The 21309-nt window shown below is 36.0% G+C and overlaps 1 protein-coding gene across 1 annotated transcript in view; it reads left to right on the top strand.

Moving 5' to 3' along the window:
• Positions 1 to 21309, top strand: part of Sema3c (semaphorin 3C) — a 145087-nt gene that overhangs the window by 100375 nt on the left and 23403 nt on the right. Inside the window, exon 12 of the mRNA XM_069996353.1 lies at positions 5128 to 5350. Coding sequence (XP_069852454.1) covers positions 5128 to 5350 — 223 coding nt within the window. The remainder of the gene's footprint in view (positions 1 to 5127; positions 5351 to 21309) is intronic.

Genomic DNA, 21309 nt, shown 5'->3' with positions numbered 1-21309 from the left:
ATTGGCCAAGTTGTTCTGAAAATAGCATATATGACTATGCAGTCTAAATGAGTGAGACTGTATTAATAATCTGTGGAGGTGTGCATACAATTGTGAATCTGTCTGGCAACATTGACCCAAAGGCACACAGAATTCTGGATAGCAATCAGATGGCTTCAACCTAGAGGTTGCCTTATATTGATGACTCCTATAACTGTTTATCTTTTAAAACTGAATCAACATTGAAGATTTGGCTGATTCCATGCAAAATACCACATTTTTATCTTATGATTGAATCTGGCAGCACAATCTTACAGGAACAATCAGCACATAATACGTGTCCATTGTCACCCGTGGACCCAGCATAACTTTCCAATCTCTCAGTCACATCATATCCTACTGTTCACATTGATACTGTACCCACTGCTATTGGCCAGGAAGCTTTCTTTGTAATCTTCCTTTAGACCTTGAACCTCTTTCTTGAGAATAAGTAAAAACTAAGAATAGTGTGTGTTTTTAAGATAGTTTGTGTTCAGGTGGCAGGTATGTTACTATTTAATAGAGTGGGTCAACATTATTATTTCATGTTTGAACATGTTAAAATACTATACTTAACAATATGGTTCTATGACTTAATACTTTGTTCCCGTTGAGTGAGTTTGAGTGGTGAGCTTCAGCAGTTTTCGCAGTCTAACCTGAAGTTTGGCTTCAGATATCCCATGGATAGAAACATTGCTTCAGCAGCCCTTCTCAGCCTCCTTTTCAGAACAGTGAAGCTGTCCAGTTTTTTTTTTCTTTTTTTTGACTAAGTCATTTTTTCCTCTCTCTCTCTCTCTCTCTCTCTCTCTCTCTCTCTCTCTCTCTCTCTCTCTCTCTCTCTCTCTCTCTCTCTCTCTCTCTCTCTCCCCCCCCCCTCTCTCTCTCTCTCTCTCTCTCTCTCTCTCTCTCTCTCTCTCTCTCTCTCTCTCTCTCTCTCTCTCTCTCTCTCTCTCTCTCTCTCCTCACTAGTGGGGCTGAACTCAGTGCCTTGCACTGAAACACTTTAGACATGCCCACAGCCCTTCTGCTTTTAGTTTGATTTTCAGATAATATTTTGGACTAACTTTTCCCAGGCTCTCCAAACACCAGAATTCTCCTACCTCTGCTTCCCAAGTAGCTGAACACTCAGTTAGCAATCCATTAAAAATGTTTTATTGTTATTATTAGGGTGATGTAAAGAGGAGGTGCAGTTACATGAGTCAGGTAAAGGGTACATTTCTTTTTGGCCAATATCATCTCTTCCCTCGTCATTCCCCATTTTTCCCTTCTATCCCTGCCCACAAGTTGTATAGTTCATTTTCAACATAATGTCCAACGAGGCCAAACAGTCCATTTTTAAGGTTATATTATTATTTACTGTCCCTTGGTCTTAAGGCTCTGAACCAGAGCCTAACACCCTTAAAAACAATATAATTTAATTGTTATTATTAAGATGTTGTACACAAGGGTTACCATTTCATAATTCAGTTAATGAGTATGCTTCTTTTTGTGGACAATGCCACCCTTCTTTCCCATTCCCCCAGCTTCCCCCTCCCATCCCTGTACACATGTTACATGGTTTATTTTCCACATAATGGAACCATGATTGCTTTTGTTCATCCTCTCTCCCTCCCTTTCTGCCCTCTCTTTTGCCCCCCCCCCCACTGCAAAAGGCAAAAGAAAAAACCAAAAGCAAAGACAAACACCACCACCACCACCAACACCACCACCAATAACAACAAACTCTGTGTTTCAATTTCTTGGAATTTATTTTGATAAATAGTATTTTGAATATTCAGAGGAGTTACACCTCTGAGTTCCCCATGGGTATCTTTTAGTTTGACTATTTATGTGTGAAGCCCTAGAGTACTGTATAGGTCATCATTTTCAGTTACATTTTTAGATCTAGCTTCCAAATATGAGAGAAAATGTGTGCCATTTGTCCCTCTAGCTTGGCTTACCTTAGCATGATTTTTTTTTTGGTTAGTCATAGGGCTTGAACTTTGGACCTGGGTGCTGTCCATCAGCTCTTCAGCTCAAGGCTAGTGCTCTAACACTTGAACCACAGCACCACGTCTGGTTTTCTGGTGGCTTATTGGAGATAAAAATCTCATGGAGGCATAGATTCCATTGTTCATATATACCACATTTTCTTGATCCATTGATCTACTGAGGGGCATCTGGGTTGGTTCAATATCTTAGCTATAGTAAAAAAAAATGCTGCAATAAACATAGTTGTGCTGGTAGCTTTAGTATGGTCTTGTTTGTGATCATTTGGGTAAATGCCCAAAAGTAGGATTGCTGGGTCATAAGGGAGCTCTATGTGTAGTCTTTTGAGGAACCTCCATACTGCTTTCCAAATTGTTTGAACAAGTTTACACTCACACCAAAAATGTAGTAAGGTTCCCTTCTGTCCACATCCCCTCCAGCATCTGTTGTTATTAGAGTTCTTGATTATAGCCTAGATTCTAATGGGGTGAGGTGGTATCTCAATGTTGTTTTAATTTGCATTTCTTTTATGGCTAAGGAGATTGAGCATTTCTTCATGTGTCTATTGGCCATCCTTCTTTTCTCTTCAGAGAAGTTTCTCTTTAAGTCTTTAGCCCACTTATTTATTGGGCAGTTGTTTCTTTGAAGATTTTTTTTGGGGAATTTAATTTTTTGAGTTCCAGGTATATTTTAGATATGAGACCCTTGTCTGTTGTATGGCTAGTGAAGATCTTCTCCCAATCCGTGAGCTTTCTATTGATCTTGCTAGCTATGCCCTTTGCCATGCAGAAGCTCTGCAATTTCATGCAATCTATTTGGCCAACCTTTCTTTGATTTGTTGTGTTTCTGGGTCTCTATTAAGAAAATTTTGGCCTGTGCCAAGGAGACCTAGGGTTTCTCCTATTCCATCCTGTAATGTTTTCAGAGTTTCTGCTTTGACATGGAGGTCTTTGATCCACGTGGAGTTGATTCTGGTGCAGGGTGATAGTTTTCTACAAGTAGTTAATCGATTTTGCCAACACCATTTACTGAAGAGGCTGTCTTTCTTCCATTCAATTTTTTAGCTCCCTTATCGAAGATTGGATGGTTATATGTCTTTAGATTCATTTCTGGGTTTTCAATTCTATTCCAATGGTCTTGGGGTCTGTTCTTATGCCAGCCTCTATCAGAAAGAATGACATTGCCCCATTTGTTAGGAAATGGAAAGACTTGGAAAAAATTATATTAAGTGAAGTAAGCCAGGCCCAAAGAAACATAGGTCCCATGGTTTCTCTTATTTACAATAACTAGTATATTTCTGAGTCAAGCAGAAAAGGCCAGATAAGTTGATGTTAAGAGAATGAACCCCAAGATAAGAATTAAATTTTTTTTCCTTTCATGCAGTTGTTTCTAACATATTTATAAGATGATTTCTATGTTGCTTTGTATGTCCCTCCCACACGGTATAACCCATGCTTTCACTGTATTTGATGTTGGTATAATTTGTGGAGGGGAAGGGAAAAAACAAATCGTTTAAATAGGGATACAGGTGGACCCATTGCAACAGTGAGATGTACAAGTCGTTATGTCTAAAAACAAACTTCACAACTTTGGTGGGAGGGGGGAGGCTTGGGGGGGGGAGGAAAGGAGTTTGGGAAGGGATGGGAAGGGGAAACAAAGAGGAGGCAACAATGCTTGATAAGAAATGTACTCGTTATCTTGCCCGTGTAATTGCAACTCCTCTGTACGGTATTCTCACAATAAAAATAAATAAATAAAAATAAAAAGAACTATGTTGTTACATAAAAATAAATAAATAAATATATTGAATAATATTTTTTTAAAAAAAGAATCTCATGGCTTTTCCTGCCAGGGCTGGCTTTGAACTATGATCCTCAGATCTCAGCCTCTTGAGTAGCTAGGATTATAGGTGTGAGCCACCAGCTCCCGGCAGCATGATTTGTTTTAGGTCCATCAGTTTCCCTGTAAATGACGTACTTAAATTCTTTCTAATGGATGTGTACCATTCCATAGCACATGTGTGTTGCATTTTATTGATCCACTCATCTCTTGGGGGGCATCTGGACTGATTCCATAACTTCATTACTGTGAATAGTGCAGTAATGAACACATGTCTTTATTCTATCCTGACTTGCAATGTTCTGGGTAGATGTCCAAGATTGGTACTGCTGTGCAATAGGGAAGTTCTATGTTTATTTATTTGAGCAACCTCCAAACTGCCTTCCAGAGTAGACATACTAACATACTAACATGATAGAAGGAGAAATGTACAATGAAGACACTAGAAATTTGTATGTAATCTATTGTTCAATAAAGGGCTGTGAAGGAAAACAGCAGACTAAAGCAACAGAAAATTAAGATAAATAGGAGGAGCTATTTTTATATTATCATCACCTTAAAGAACTAACTTGTAAACTAAGAACTGAATGAGGCATCATAAGATACTGGAGGTGTGCTGGAGGATGAAGCTAAATGAGCAGCAGCAGGTGCCAAGAAGCAGGAAGGGAAATAAAGTTGAAATTCATGACCATTACGAACTATCATGAGATGAAAGCCTCAGGCATATAGGCCAATGTAGATTGTTGAAGTTCTATTCTAAATTTAACAGACATGACTGGAGTCTTTTCTAGTGAAGATTTTCAGGTCTCGTTTAATACATTCAATGGAAGAACCAACTTCTGAGATCACTCTAAGGAAGGTAAAACAGATGGAATAAAAATAATAACAAAAAACCCTTGTACAATATAATTTTGATTTAGTTTAATAAGTCACCATCTAATAAAGTTTAACAAATGGCAACATTATATTGTGTCCACAAGTTTTTATTTTCCAATGACATCAAAAAAAAGTTATAGAGAAAAGGGGAAATTTATATCACATGCAAAAGCATTAGCTCCTCTGAAAACAAATTGGATAAGATAAGTAGACTTTGCTTCCATCAATTATCTAACTCCCTGAAGGAGTAGGATTTCATATTAATTTTCTACAGATGGCATGCAGAGGGACAAGATGTTTATTTTCTCTTCAGTGGATAGTAAATATACCTAAAGCAATTGGAGCTTCTGTTTTGAGAAGAAGGCTTTCAATAATTATTAAAGTGAACTATTATATTAATTTACTTCCTCAAAATATATTTTTTAGTGTCCAGGAGGAGCATTTACGCCCAATATGCGAACCACCAAAGAATTTCCAGATGATGTTGTGACTTTCATCCGGAACCATCCTCTCATGTACAACTCCATCTACCCCATCCACAGAAGGCCTTTAATAGTTCGTATAGGCACCGACTACAAGTACACAAAGATAGCTGTGGACAGAGTCAGTGCTGCCGATGGTAGATACCATGTCCTGTTTCTTGGAACAGGTGAGTCAAACTACACTTCAAAGATTGTGTTCCAATATAGGTAGTAAGTTAGGACCTTTGTGTGGAGAGCAAAATGTCTCTGATATGTCCTTTTGTCTGGAATTAAGAAAGCTATTTAAACCTTTTGGTGACTGTTTTCACATGTGTAAATGAAGCTAATGAAATAAATTATGTATTTGTTGTGAGAAATGAGTTTGCCAATGTTAAACAGCTGGAAGAGTTCCTGATACTTAAGTAAAATATAGGAATATTATATTTTTATTTTATTATATATGATATTATACTCAGATCATATTATACATATATAATGTGAGCTGAATTGAGGACAGGAAAGATTTTTTTGGAGGGGGGGTCCAGTCGTGGGGACTGAATTCTGGGTGTGGGCACTGTCCCTCAGCTCTTCAGCTCAAGGCTAGCGCTGTACCACTTGAGCCACAGCACCCCTTCTGGCTTTTTTCTTTTTGCTTATGTGGTGCTGAGGAATCAAACCCAGGGCCTTATGCATGCAAGGCAAATGCTCTGAGCCACCTTCCCAGCCCCAGGAATGATATTTTTGAAGCAAAGGAAATTTTGTGACTTCTTGATCAACACTTGGGATCCATTTTCTAAGGATATTGTTGAAGATAATGATAGATAACAGGTTCTGTATAACATTTGGAAATGAATTGAACTCAAATATAGGTATATTGTTAGGCAATATTAATTTGGCAAGTTTAATATATCCACAATTGTCAATTCTAATTGTCAAATTACTTTATCTGAAGTTAAATAAAAATACTTTTGGTCACAGAGATTTACAAAATATGCAAAGATTAATCATCTTGTTGTTGTTGTTGTTTAATGCACTGCTTCTCAAAGTGGTGTTCTCAGATCAGCAAAATCAGTACCATTAAAACCTGTAAGAAATACTCTATTTCTAGGCCCCACCCAGGAATGTTAGAGGTGAGACACAGCATTTTATGGTTAATAAGTCTAGGAGGTAGTGATGATTCATCCTAAAATCTGAGAACCAATAAAAAATGTAATAAAACCTTAGCTTTCTGCCTAAGCAAGTAGCTAATACTATATTTCTTTGTTTAATTTTTTTCCCATAGATATCAGGTCTTCTAGCTTAACTTCGTTGTTGTGAATAACAGAATTTCACATAGCTCTTACTACGGTAATAAAATTCCCTCTCAGTTTTCCTACTACTCCAAGAAACCTGCTACTCTCTCTTCTAATTTAAGAAATAGACTCACATGTCTGTAAAAGTCATTATACAATATGGCAGCAATGAAATACGTATTTTGCATTAAATGGTGAATTGCACTCAAATTTCAGTCAGCTTAATGTGGTTTTACTTTTTCTTGGCTAAACAAATCCCAAATCTGCTTTTCTTATAAAGTTTCTTTTATCCTTATTTATTCTTTGAATTCAAAGCTCACAATTCTAATTCTCACATCATCTCAGCTGGAAATTTCAGAGATAGAGACTGTTCTAACATCTGGCAACCTCACCCTGGTTCCTCTTGGCTCAGTTTTTATTGGTTCTTCTTCAATTCCCCAACCATCTGAGTCCTAAGCCCTTCTTTCCAGTCTGACCACACGTAATTGCTCAAAGCTATTCTTCCAGCTCCAAGCCTTTGGGTATTATTATTGTTGTTGTTGTTATGATTGTTGCTATTATAATTATGTTCTTAATCACCTTATATTTTCCCTTTTCATTGTCATTACCATGCCTAGTTTGTTCTTTGAAAGAATCTCATTAAATTTTACCTAAAATGGCTTGAAACCATAATTTAATCTCTGTCTCTCAGGTAATTAGGATTACAGGAATGAGCTACTGGGCCTAGCTGTTCCAACTTTGGTTCCACACCAAGTCTTGATTTGATAAAAATAATAATTAAAAAAATATACACATATCTTCACTCGCTACCACTTCTACATTATTGCTGATTGTGTCAGTGACTTGATAGTTTTCTGATAAGACATGCCATTCTTTAAACCACCGAAATACTATACGTGCTTTTCCTTGCAACATTAAGTATTGTGGGTCTCTGCTTCTTACACCCATGTATCAACTAATTCCAGCCTTCTCCTGGTCATTCTTTATTCAGTCGCTGCCTTGTCTTCTTTCTGCTCATAAATGTGGGAACCTCTATTCAATGTTTCTGTCCATGACCACTCTTTTAATATATTCTTTGATCACTTCATTTATTCATCTGGCTTTAATTATTTTGCACAAACAATTCAAAATGTGTGTCATTAATCCTTGCAGGCTCAATATTGGATTTACAATTTACTAGTATAGAACATGTATTGTATAACCCATTAACATTTTAAACAATATTCTCCAAGCTCATTTATTCTCTTCTATGACTCAAGCCAGAACTTAATCCAATCTTGCATATTTGTATTCATTGCTACACTTTACTCTCAAGCTTTACTCTCTGTCCTTGATAGGTAATTTCTCTGTAGGCGTATCACAGGACTGCATTAGCTCAATACATATTTGTCAAGGTAAATTAGAAATCTAACAATGTCCATTGTTACTCATGTAATAGAATGAATTCATAAATGCCTGTGAAAGCATTTATCTTCATTTGCATACAAGATGCATTCTCCTAACAAGTAGGCTCCATTTAAATGAGCATAAACAATTGCTTTTAGTTAGACACTGATCAGATCAGACAATGTAGTTTGCATTTGAAAAAAAAACTAATTTTTTTCTTCAAATCCAAGTAATAATTTAGAGCCTTACATCAACCTAATATCTCATATTACCAAGAAATGATTCTTGCTTTTTTTCTTTACCTTTTGTAGTCTGACTTAATGTTGGACTTGAATAACATAGTCAGATTGTTAGTCAGATTGTTAGTTTCTTTTTTGTTTTTGTTTTTTCTACCTTAGGGAAACTTTTTTTTTTTGGGTCCGGTCATGGGGCCTGAACTCTGGGCCTGGGCACTGTCCCTCAGCTCTTCAGCTCAAGGCTAAGCACTCTACCACTTGAGCCACAGCACCACTTCCGGCCTTTTATTTTTTGCTTATGTGGTGCTGAGGAATCGAACCCAGGGCCTCGAGCATGCAAGGCAAGTGCTCTACCACTGAGCCACCTTCCCAGCCCTACCTTTGGGAAACTTTTGTGCATGGGTTTTCAATCTCTTAAGACTGTTCTGCAATGTTTATGTAGATAGCAAACAGTAAAAAAAAATGTGCTTTTGCTCTAATCTTTTGGCTTTTCTTGCTGCATAACTTGCTGGCACCTTTACAAAGTTATCTCTATTGATATTTAAACACTTTTGCCATTTTTTGAAACAATGTTTAGGCATATGTGTTTAATTATAGTGGAAAAATTCACAAATAATTGCTTACAAAGCTTCAAGACTGTTTTGATAATTCTATCTTAATAGAAAAGTGTGTGCTAGAGCAGTGTCTCTGTCAGTAGTGTCTTTATGGAGAGATTGTATTATACCAACTTCACTAGTTTATCCACATTGTCCTATAAGACTGAATTACCATTTCTAATCAGTGATTTCTATTTATCCAAAATTCTAACAAGAGTATATTGGTGTAAAATAATTGGTAGTAGGGGGTTGGGAAGGTGGCTTAGTGGTAGAGTGCTTGCCTTGCATGCCTGAGGCCCTGGGTTCGATTCCTCAGCACCACATAAGCAAAAAGGAAAAAGCCGGAAGTGGCGCTGTGACTCAAGTGGTAGAACACTAGCCTTGAGCTGAAGAGCTGAGGGACAGCACCCAGGCCCAGAGTTCAAGGCCCACAACCGGACCCAAAAATAAATAAATAAATAAAAAATAAAATAAAATAATTGGTAGTAACATGCTTTTTTTTTTTTTTTTTTAAGAATTCGAACCTTTTCTGAAATGGCTCTTGGGCAATTACAGGCTACTGTCCAACAACCTATTAGCTTTTTGTATCTAAATGGGAGAATATATTATTTCTTTGGAATTACCAAATCTCTAAAAACATTTTTAAAGACTTCTTTCACTGTTATAAACAATGATTCTCCGGCTTGTTCACATGGAGGGAAGTTTCTTTTTCACTCAAGGCTGGCACCCTACCATTTGAGCCACACCTCCACTTTCTAAGGAAGGCTTTTGTCATAGCTTCCTTCCTTCTGTGCCATCAAGAAATTTTTAGGGGGATTGGGGAAATCATCAGTCATCAAGAAAGCATGTGACAAGTTCATTGGAGTGTAAACAGGATATTGTGTAAGTTTATTTGACATAAATATTATGAATAATTTTGAAATTAAAAGCATCCCCATGGGTAGTTGTGTGGGCTTAGTGCCTTGTAACTGTGATAATTAGTGTCAATAGTGAGTTTAACTCTAGCTGAGATTGAGATGCTGATAAATTGGCCTTCCATTCTCATTGGAATGCCTCAGATTATAGTTTATGTATTGCCAGATAATGAACAGAGTAATCCAACAAATAAATGAAAAAAGGAAAGGAAAGGGGGAAGGAGGGAGGGAAGAATGGATAGAGAAAGGAAAAGAGGGAAGGAAAGAAAAAAAGAGGGAGGAAGGAATGAAAGAACTGGAAAACAAGATGGAATGAAAGACGAAAAAAATGAAGAAAAAGGGGAAGGTGACAGAAGTGGTCATTGGCATTTAACTTTTACTTCTCTGCACATCATCAATATCTGGTCTAAGAGTGATCTGACTATGTAACCTATGGAAAAAATCTGGGCAAGTGTATACTATATGCACTAAGAATATTGTTTTATATTGGAAATGGTTAAGATACACAGAAGAAGAATATTTTGTGAGTAATAAAAATTAGGACTTAGATTTCACTGTTCATAAAGCTTTCTTAAAACTCAACCACACCCATTTCTTGTTCATGTACTAAGTAAGGTTGGTTTTGTGCTGCACAGGAAGACTTGAACAGGAGCCACTGAATCCTCAATGCACAAGGCCTAAAGTAGATTATGTTTGACTGTTTTGGTCTATACATGTAAAAGTAAAAGTATAGCAAAGAAATAACCTTCTTAAACAAACCGATTTCTAATTTGAGGAGATAATATAGGGATGCATAATATTTCCCATAATAAATCATTCTACTTTTATTCTGAATTTTAGAAAACTTGCTATGTTATTCAATTTTTAGCTAGAAGCTAAATTACTTATTTTCTCACTCCTTCCTAAGACAGATCATATATTTAAAATACACACACAAACATACATATAAAAATCATGGCTTTGTTTTATTCTGTATTATTTGCTCAGTTTCTTTTTTTAATCTTTAGGGCAGATGTAAAACAGCAGGAGAGGACTCTCATGGGATTAGCATTTCTATTTTAACTTTGCCACCTACTGCTTATTACCAGGCCAATTGCTCAGAGCAGACTCTAATGCATAAGCCCAGAGATTTCTGTCTGTTTTCCTTTTGCTTCTGGAGTTGGGAAAATATTTAAGTCTTTGGGTCAGGTTCAAACATATTCTGTCAAATTTTTATTTTAGTGCTACCCATGAATCAGAATGACATGTGGTTTTTTATGGAATAATGGGAAGTATTCTTATGAATGGGTGTTAAAGTTTTAGGGTGATTTAATATCATTATGAATTTTTAATGTAGGGTCAATATCTGTGGTGCTCTGCCAAAATTCTTACATGGCATCTACAATTTCATGCTTCTTATTAGCTTCCGTTTAACTGGGTGAGTACTAAGTTGGAAGCTGGCTCCAGTTAAGCCTTTTGAAAGTGTGGAAGTTTGAAGTTTGTGCCACATTTGTGACTAAGCCTTAACATGCTTGACTGGTAGCGTTGGAGGAAAACTGGCTTCCTGGTAAGTACAGTTCTGGCAGTTGAAGCTCTTAGAAATGGCACACTTAATGATCTTCAGAGCCAGGAATTCTGATTTTAAAGACCCTAAAATACTCCAGGCAAAATGTAGTACATTAGAGTTTGGGAACACTACTGTCAGTTGGAATCTGTGCCTGACTACCTTTTTGAATATGATGTCTACATTTTCCCTTTGCTTAGAAATAAGAAGCAAATGCCTTTCCAAGTCACTCAATTAAAAAAAAAAAATAACATGTGGGTCACTGCTTTGCAAAGTTGAATCTGAAAACTTCTGAGGGTTTTCCATGGACTGCACAAGGATTTTCACAGCAGGCAATACTAATTTAACTGTGTAGAATGATGGCTGAACTGATCGAAGGAAAATCATAACTAATGGGGTCCTGGCTGCCCGATCAGGTATCAGGTAGTGCAGAAGGCCATTTAAGAAAGATCATGATGTCCAATCCAGAGAGAAATATTCTCAATTAATTTACACATTAAAGAGAGATTTACTTGAAAGGCATATATGGTTAATCTCAAGACAATTATTTCTAAAAGCAAACTCTTTTTAATATTACTCTTCAGAGATCTTTCTTTTAAAGTTAGCATAAGGTCTATTCTCCTATAATGCTTACATAAACTGCAATCTTGCCAGATGTTCCAGTTACCCATTTATTTAGTACTGTGCTCATAATAAGCATGCTTCAGTTTCTGGAATGTGTTGTTATTGTTATAATGTAATATATGATTTATCTCGTTCAACCCTCCTACTTAATTTCTGATACACAAGGAACCTAAGCGGCTTGGGGCAGTAGTATTGTTCTGATATAGTCCTTGATCTACATTCAATATCTAAGCTATTGAATTATTCAAAGTAGCTCTTAAATAGGCATTATTTGAATGAGTGAATGAGTTGTCCTCATTATTCAGCACTGTATTCAGATGGAATTTTAGATACATTAAGGTCATGCCAATATATAGTTTATGTTAATTCAGATATGAATATTTTCTGTCTTATTTTACTTTCTGATCATCTTTCTTCTTCAAAGTCCTAACTCACTGACTATACTACTTATATTTTTTCCTTTAATGAAGGTAATTCCATTTGCATTTTATCATTTTGCTCTAAATGCAATATTATTGTTTGTTCTATGCACATCAGAAGATGCCACTAATGGACTGACTCTCAACACCCACTATTGGTATTCCTTTAAGGGCTATCACTTAACCCATCTACTTGCTGTCACCACATCTTACATGTGAACAAGATGACAGAAAAACTGGTTAAACTGTGTCTTCAAACACACTGGATTTTTCTGTGTAAACTAACCTAACCTTTCTAGAATTAAGCTTGTAAATTTGATGCATGTTGTGTGTATTATATTCTATTAAGAAGTGGAGGTAAATACTTTTAGTGATACAGAAAGGAAGCATAGATGAAGTAGCATTTCATGTTGAGTTTTTTCAGGTTATCATTAGATTTCTACATATTTACAGTTTGTTTAAGATAGAAAGTATGTATGTATACCAAATGCATCACATATTCACCAAAAAATACACACAGAAAACTTTCTGTCATGCTTCTCTTAACTAATTCAAATGGAATCTTTGTGGGTGATTGATAGACTGGGTAAACTTGCATATTTGCAGTGAAATGGTGCTTTTCAGCAAGAAGAGAAATGGAGTTATTTGCTCCGTACCATTGGCTCCTTGACTATTTAATCACCAACCTTTCTGTTGAGGACTTGAGAACCACTACAGTGAAAGCTCAGTCCTGCATGCTGCCTCTACTTAACTTCTACCTAAGGGAGTGTAAGACAATTTTTGACCCCAATGACATTAATTTATGAAGCCTATTGTCTGCGTGTCAAGAATGAATAGCCACACTATGGTTTTGTTCTTGATGTGCTGCCAAGTTTCCCTGGGGTGGATTTGGCAGCCTTTGTCCCCTCACAAGAATGTGTAGCCTCCCTTTCCTTCTGCCAGGGAGGCAGTCCCTTAGTGACTACTGCAAGACCTCTGGAGCTCTCAGTTGGGGTGGCTTGTGTGCAAAGCTAGCTTTAATTATTTTTCTTTATTTTTCTGGGAAAAGTTCAGATTTTAGAAAATGGAAGGACATGTTTCATTGTAGAATGCTAAATCTAGTATAAATTGGAACAAAAGAATTTTAAATGAATTTTTGAGATGAATCCATTCATTAGAATCACATGTTTAATTTGGCTAAGTTACACACTTATTTTCTCTTCCCCTAAGGCAGTATAGAACAATGAACCGCTCGATTTCTGCTTTCTAAATTCTAGAATATCCAAAAAGGAATAGAATTCTAGAAGCTTTCCTTTTAGTGCAGTGAGACTATTGCTATAGTCTTAAGAACCTCTAAGGTAATTAATACTTATTGTTCAAAGAATCTAAATTAGGGATAATTTGTTTATGACTACAATATGAAAATAAGCAGCTTTTGTGTGCTAGTTTAATGCTTTCTTCTCCTAAGATTTTCAAAAAATAAAGTTAATTGTAATAATCTAAAAATTCTGCTAATTAATCACAAAGATGAGATGGTATGTGTTAAAATCAACTTATCAATGAGTATATAGAAACATGGAAATATCTATACTATTAAATAACAATGTGACATATCCATTCAGTAGAATTTACAGACACTACTTAATGATTATGATTTAGAAAGAAGAAAAGCAGCATCATTGTCCACTAATGAAGTTACAGTAAGTACAGTGAAGGCAAAGCAATCTAATTCAATTCATGTTTATTGAATGTCAGAGTAGCTGCTTGATACACCTTTTTGAGAGTTTTTTAAAATTTGCTACATAAAAATTTTCTACAAAATTATTGTCTTAGATTATCCATATTTCTTTTCTACTAGTTTCCATGGATGATAGCTGACCTGTCTTCTCAAGTCACAGTCTCATAACATTTTGTCGGTGTAGTCAGGCCACATCTCTTTTTGAACTCATGGTCACCTTCTAGACTCACACACATTTTGCGAAATTAAATTTCTTGCTGCCTTAGCTCTTTTAGGAACGCATGATTCCCTGTCAGAAGGATATCTTTATAGACTATCAAAATAAGCTGCTTGCCTAAGTCAGGCAGTCCCTCAGTCTATTAATACAGTGCCTCATATAATGTAGCATAGTAATGGCACTGGCATACAATCAATTGCTTTTGCACTTTCTTTTGGTTACAACCAAATTACATGTTCTACCTGCAAGGAAGGATTTATACAAGGTGTGACTCATTCGAAGTTACCTTAAAATGTGTTGGCCATATTACCCAACATACTGTATATATGTATCCATGTATATTTTATACAAGTCCCTTTGACAATGTTGTGGGAGACAGATTCAGAAGAGAAAGGAGAAAGAGGACTTATGGCACAAGCATGAAATTATTTAAACAAGAGTTATAAGTAGGATGTTGAGAAGAACTATCCAGTTTCAGAACTATTTAGGAAAAAGAACGGACTTAGTGGTAACAAATCCATTGGTGCCTCGATGTGCAGCTTTATAGCTTTGTAAATCAGTGCAAATGGCTGAGTAGAGTAATAGAAAATGAGCAAGCAGTTTTCAAAAGTCATCAGAGACCAAATCCAAGATATCATATCTAATTACAATATCAAACTATAAAATCTCATTAAAACCTCATAGTAGTGGTGCAGATTGGCAAAAAGTTTTACCCAACCTCCTACAACAAGTGTTGGAAAATCATGAAGATATAGTCCATTGCTCTCAACCAATCCACCTCTTCTTCCTGTCATTAAAATGACTAGCACTCAAGGACAGTAAAAGTCACACACTTTACCCATGAAATTCTTCAGTTGACAACTCAGAGCAGCACTAGCAGCCCGGGTGTCCCTGAGTACACCATGACAATAGATTGGCTAGGGGCTGGCCTGGCACGACCATCTCACAAACTCTGCTCTCCTATGATTCAATTTCATCACCAATCCCCAGATCCCACAATTATTCAATCACTAAAGACACAAGTTCTATAGGTTTAATTTCTCGATATCAGGCCCAGTTCAGGAAATTGGTGGGGGGGGGCTGGGGGGGGGGGTTATGAAGCTTGAAATCCAGGCCTAGACACTGTCTGTGTGAGTTTTTGTTCAAGGCTAGGATTCTGTCTCTTGAGTTACAGCTCCACTTCCAGCTTTTTGGTGGTTAGTTGTAGATAAAAGCTTCACAGATTTTCCTGCACAGCCTGGCTTCAAACTGACTGCAATTCTCAGATCTCAACCTCCTGAATAGCTAGGATTACAGATATGAGCTACTGCTACCTGACTTCAGAATAGAAAATATTTCTTCCTTATACAGGTAAAAAGTGACTGGAATGGGAAATTCTCCAGAGATCTCTTCTCCTTTCTCTCCTCTCAGTGGGTGTGCTGTAGCTGTTTCAGAAATCCAAAGAGTCAAACACATTGCCACCAAACTGTAAAGACTCACAGTGAAGGTAGTGCCATTTAATTGAATGCATATAAAAAGATTTATTAAGGTTTTAAAAAAAACCTCATCATAAACAACTGAGGTGGAATTATTATGCCCTTTTCACTGTTTGTGTTCAGTGAGAATTTGAGAGATTAAATTGTTTAACATTGTGAGCTTTTGGAAACAGTTTTGAAATGCAATCCCAAGTCTCACACTTGATTGAAGATTTGGTGGTCTATCCAGAAGGATAAGTCAAAGAGGGTACACTTCACCATAGAGGGCTGTGCTTGAGATAGAGATATGAGAGTCATTTGCAATGTAGGTGTTAGTTGAGTTCATGACAATGCCTGAAGTCAGTCCAGGAGACTCTGATGATAAGGAAATTAACACGGAGAGTTCATTGAAGGGCTGAAAAAAAAATAGAGGAGAGAGCATGAAAGTAAGTGGAAGAATACAAGGAAGTAACATCGTGATGGCCTTAACAGGGAGCTGAAAAGGAGCAATCACCTGTGGCCCCATTGTATCAGAGGGCCTTTGTACCATGCCACTTTCCATATCATCCTGTCTTCTCACACGCCAATGTTTGAGGACATATTGGACAATCCTAACATTAGTTGAGATTTTTCAAAAATTGTATTAAATACATAATAATTTGTTAAAATACAATATGCAGGTAATTGGTCTATAATGTTGCCTACATTTGAGTACACACTCTGATAGGAAGATCTGAAAGAAAAATGGAAGAAAGAATAAACAGAAAGAAGGGAGGAAAGGGAGAGAATAAGGAGAGGGGAAGGAAGGAAGGAAACAAAGAAAAAGAAGCAACTTTAGTGATATATAGATAAATATGCTTATACTACTGGAAACATTTCCTTTGCTCTGAAACTATAGTGATGCACTCATGTACAAGAAGAGTAAATGAATATTTTTTTATCACACAAGCAGAAGAAGAATAAGGAAGGACAGTGTTCCCATGGAGGTTAACATGGTGATATTCTTGAGTTTACAAGGAAGGTTGACATAGGTTGTCTGACTTATTTTGAGCAGCTTTGCCAAGTGTATAAGGCAACTTCATTATCCATATTTTGTAGAGAGGGAAGAAAATTGCATGCTACTTACTGGGTTTGGTTACGTATAAATAGAATGATATATTATAAAATTATATATTAAAAATCAAAATTTTACGTGCATGAAGACACACATAGAGAATGTTTGTTTTATATATGTGTGGGTGCATCCATACGTGTGTGGTTCACTCAGAAGCACTGTAGCACCGCTCTACCTGGGCTGGTGAGGAACAGCACTCATGAGTACTAAAAGCATCGCCATCACAAAACAGTCTCTCACATACCCAGCACAAAACATTCTCTTCCTAAGGTAATGTATTAGAGAGTGGTTCTGACCAGGCTCTCTTGAAGCTTTACACTCTAATCTCTGGGGAAAAACAAAACAAAACTTTGATTTCAAATATTTAACTACATTTCTTCAATTATTTTTATTCAGCTAAGTTGCATATGCTTATTGTAAACAACTGAGAAAGATAGATTTTAATTAAGAAAAAAAGGAAGTGTAGTTTATATTCTCTTGTTTGAAATCAAACATTTCAGCATTTCAGCTTTTGAACAAGAAAAGGTAGTATTTGCACATTCAAAATGCGTACAGACCCTTGGACCACACCCATGACAATACAACACACAGTGTTTTTTCTACAGGGCGACATAAAAATCTTCAAACCATGAGTAATGAGTAAAGAACATAAATAGTTTCAAGTCAGTGCCAGTCAGGTTTTATGACCAAATTAGTTCAAGTCAGCATGGTGTTTAAAATAACAGATATTTTAAAATGATAAAGCCCTCTAAATGTTGAGGTTGGAAATAGGGATAAAAGATAATTAATGAGTCACTTTAAAAATAGAGACTAATCCCTTATTCATAATAAGAATTATAATCTTTATACTGATTTTCTTACATTCCATGAGATATCACAAATAGCTCATATTGACATTTTTTTTTTTTGAGGGAGGAAAATTTTCCTTTACTGTCACTTAAGGTGCTGATTCTGACTGGCTGGCATTTATTTTATTAAAGGAGGTCCTTGGTGGGAGGGGTTGATGTTGTTTGAGGAGGACTCCAGGCTCTTGGGAACTTTGGTCTCTGCCATCCTTAGAAGGAAGCATCAGTCAGCATTGTCTTGTGTCAGCATTTATCAGACTAAAGAAAGTTCCCAAATGTTCCTCTTTATTCCAGTCAGCTCTCACAAGAAATGGTCATATCTGCTTTTGTTATTCGATCCTATGAATCTCATTTTGTACTTTGTGATGTTTTGCTTTTGAGTAGAAGATTAAAAGATATTTAGGGGGATCTCATTAATGTGGCCCAGGGTGGCTTCAGGCTTTTGGTCTTGTGACCACTGCCCTTTGCAGGTATATTTACCACGAGGCCTGGCTCTAAAAGATACTTTTAAGCATTTCTTCCAAATGCAAGGATCTATATAGAACACATTTTACAGCATTTCTGCTTTGGAAAATGATAATTAGCATTTTCATTTATAAAATATATATGAAATATTTATATCTCTAGATAAAGAATTCTGAGTCTTTTTCAAAAATTAAAAATATCACTTCATTATTTTTGAGCCCTCTTGTTTTACAGAGAATGCTACCAATCATTGTGGCAAAGTGTCTTTTTACTCTTAATACTGCCGAAGACTTTTTTTTTTCTTTCCTTTGCCATTCATTTTTAGCTATTTTAGCTATTTTCATATGTGTATGTCTTGCCTCTTTATATTTATTATGTTGTTCTTAATGAATTATTGTATCTATACTGTATTATTTTTCATCAATTTTTGAGAGGTTTCAGCTGGTATTACTTCAAATTCCCCCCACATTAGGATATTCTTTTAAAACGAGGCCATTCAATCATACCCACAGCCCAGGAGGCTGTTCACTCCATCTTTTTTTTTTTCTTCTTCCTTCCTTCCAATTTAATAAGTTCTTATTGGTCTATTTCTAACTTCATTGACTTTATCTGTTTTCAACTCCAACTTGTTAGCCTTCTCTTCAGCCCATAATATTAATCTTTTATTTATAGCTATTATACTTTTAAATCTAATATTTCTAATTTTAAATGGTTGTTATTCCTTTGTTATTCTGTTTACTCATTAATATCATTCCTTCCTTTAAGTTTTGAAAAGAAAAAAATCTTTTTAATTTCTTGAATATATTTAGGTCTTCTTTAAAGTTACTGTTTAGTAAGCTCAACATCTGCTTTATCTTAACTTCTTTATTCTTTTTTCATGCTTGGCCATATTTTCTTTCTCCTTGTTTATGTGTAACAAATTTGTTTCTTAAATGGTAGACAATTCTGTTTACTTTGTCTAAATAGTACTATCATTTCAATAATGATATTATATTAGGTGATAGTCTCAATCATATTTGATCTTTTTTTAACTGTTCATCAGAATGTATATGCTCAAATAAATCACTTCAGTTTCTCAAGAATCCAACTCTAAACTCTTTCTCTTCCATCAGGTCTTGGTCATACATTTTGTGTGCCTCTGAAAAGCTCAGGTTTGCTTTTGTCAGTTGGATATGAACAATCCTTACAAGTTGTTAATGAAATCTGAATGCAACCAGAACTCTAATCTCAGCCAACATTAGTTTACCCATTGAATTGATGAGATAATGATTCATTATTTTGTCTCTTGCCTGAGCAGCTGCAAACTCTTAAGCCTGGGTGCTCTCATACTCTGTTAAGATGTTGCCCAGTACTCAGGATGTGGGCACCCATGCTGGACAGTTCTTTTCCTCTCTTTGCTCCATGAATTCATTTCCTTCTTTGCTCCAGACATTTATATAAACCTCTTCATCTCAAGGGAGACTTCTGTGCTCAACTTGAACATTAACTCCCTGAACCTCTAGTGGAACACAATCCACAGGTGGTTGTGATCGTGGGGATTAGCCTATTGGCCACCTTTATTTTAATCTTGCACTTTCTGCTATGACTCAGTATGAGTGAGCCACAATAGCGGGCCATGTTTTACAGCTTGTAGAAAACTTTCTCAGTCGAGAAACTTGTTCTAGTAACTTACTTTATCATGGTCAATGAGCATGGTGTCCTCCAGAAAGATTATCCTTATGACTTTTCTCTTGACAATATTTGGAAGTTTCCTTTTTCCTTACATCTATGGCAACTCTAGGTTTTATCAGACACTCTGATGTTTACAGACTAAGTGTTCTTTTTGCAATTTCATGAATCATATGTGTGAATTACACCTTGATTTTCAAAACACTTGAAGCTTCTTTATTAGAATTATGCTTTATGTGGTGCTGAGGAGTCGAACCCAGGGCCTCAGGCATGCAAGGCAAGTGCTCTACCACTGAGCCACCTTCCCAGCCTATTAGAATTATGTGTGTACCTTTTATTAAGTATCTTTATTACATCATTATTTTAAACATTAGTAGAAAAAGTGTGTTATTTTAGGGAAATACACAGAGAATTAAGATAAGAGTTGATAAATTTATATTATAAAAAGGACTAATTTGGTGATTACCTCTTTGATTAATATAGACAACTACCACAAAACTAACAGGTTAAAAAGAGTCACACTGCAGAAATTTTTGTTTTTTAAATCTTGAAATCTCTGTAAAATTTAGTGATATTTAGGAATTCCAAAGATTCTACATCCATGATCTGATAAAAGAAACAATATGTATGGTTTTACGAGATTCCCAAAGGGCCTGAGGGAGGCAGTCTGAAAGCCACGCTTAAAAAGTAGTTGTGTGATTGAACATGTCTAGAGTTGCCAAGGAGACAAGCGAAGTTAAAAGTATCAGCAAATGAAGGTGAAAGCCTATGTATTCTTTACATTGTGGCGAAGTATTTAAACCATCTGAAATACTCTGACAAAAAAACTTGTTGAACAGAGGTGACCCTAAGACTTTCAGATTTATGTGATCTTGAAAACTATAACATCAATACATTTTAGAAAACACTGATTAGATGACTTTTTCTTTTCTTTTCTTTTGGACACTGCATTTTAAAAAGCCTCCCCTCCCATGGGGACCCTTGCAATGCCATTGAGGTCCAAATGGGCCTCTAGCTGTCCTGAGCTGATGTTGAAGGTGTGGTTATCACAGCTTTTCCATGATACAGTCAAGAGGCACAATGTAAGAAACTGCTAAATGTGAGAAACTGTACTAGATGACCTAGGGTAGAAATACATTTATATTTCTTTTGTAACAATAAGCATGCTGAGGAGAAAGATTTTTCAAACTAAAGATTTTTAAAATACATGCTTCTTTTTGTTCTTGAACTTAAAAATTACTATGGAAGCAATTTGGTAAATTAAATCTATTTGATCTTTTTTCCTAAAATGAAGTGCAGTAGCCAATTGGTAAAATTTAATTATAGATACTAACAATGTATGATGGCTAGACAAACTTTCTTCATATGTATGAAACTTTCATTGGGTAGATATTTGGCAGCTTTTTTCTTGGCTATAAAATTATCTATTTTTGTTCTTTTTTTTTTTTTTTTTTTTTTGTCATGAGGCTTAATCTCAAGGCCTGGACTTTGTCCCTGAGAGTTTCTGCTCAAGGCTACTGCTCAGTCACTTTGAGCCACAGATCCACTTCCAATTTTCTGGTGGTTAATTAGGGAGATAAGAGTCTTATGGACTTTTCTGCTTCTGCTGGTTCAAACCATGATCCTCCTATCTCAACGTCCTAAGTAGCTTAGTACC

Source organism: Dipodomys merriami, unplaced genomic scaffold (assembly GCF_024711535.1).
Source record: "Dipodomys merriami isolate MVZ:Mamm:240054 unplaced genomic scaffold, mDipMer1.0.p SCAF_5, whole genome shotgun sequence".
Lineage (NCBI taxonomy): Eukaryota > Metazoa > Chordata > Mammalia > Rodentia > Heteromyidae > Dipodomys > Dipodomys merriami.
This window is presented reverse-complemented; position numbering and strand designations above follow the sequence as displayed.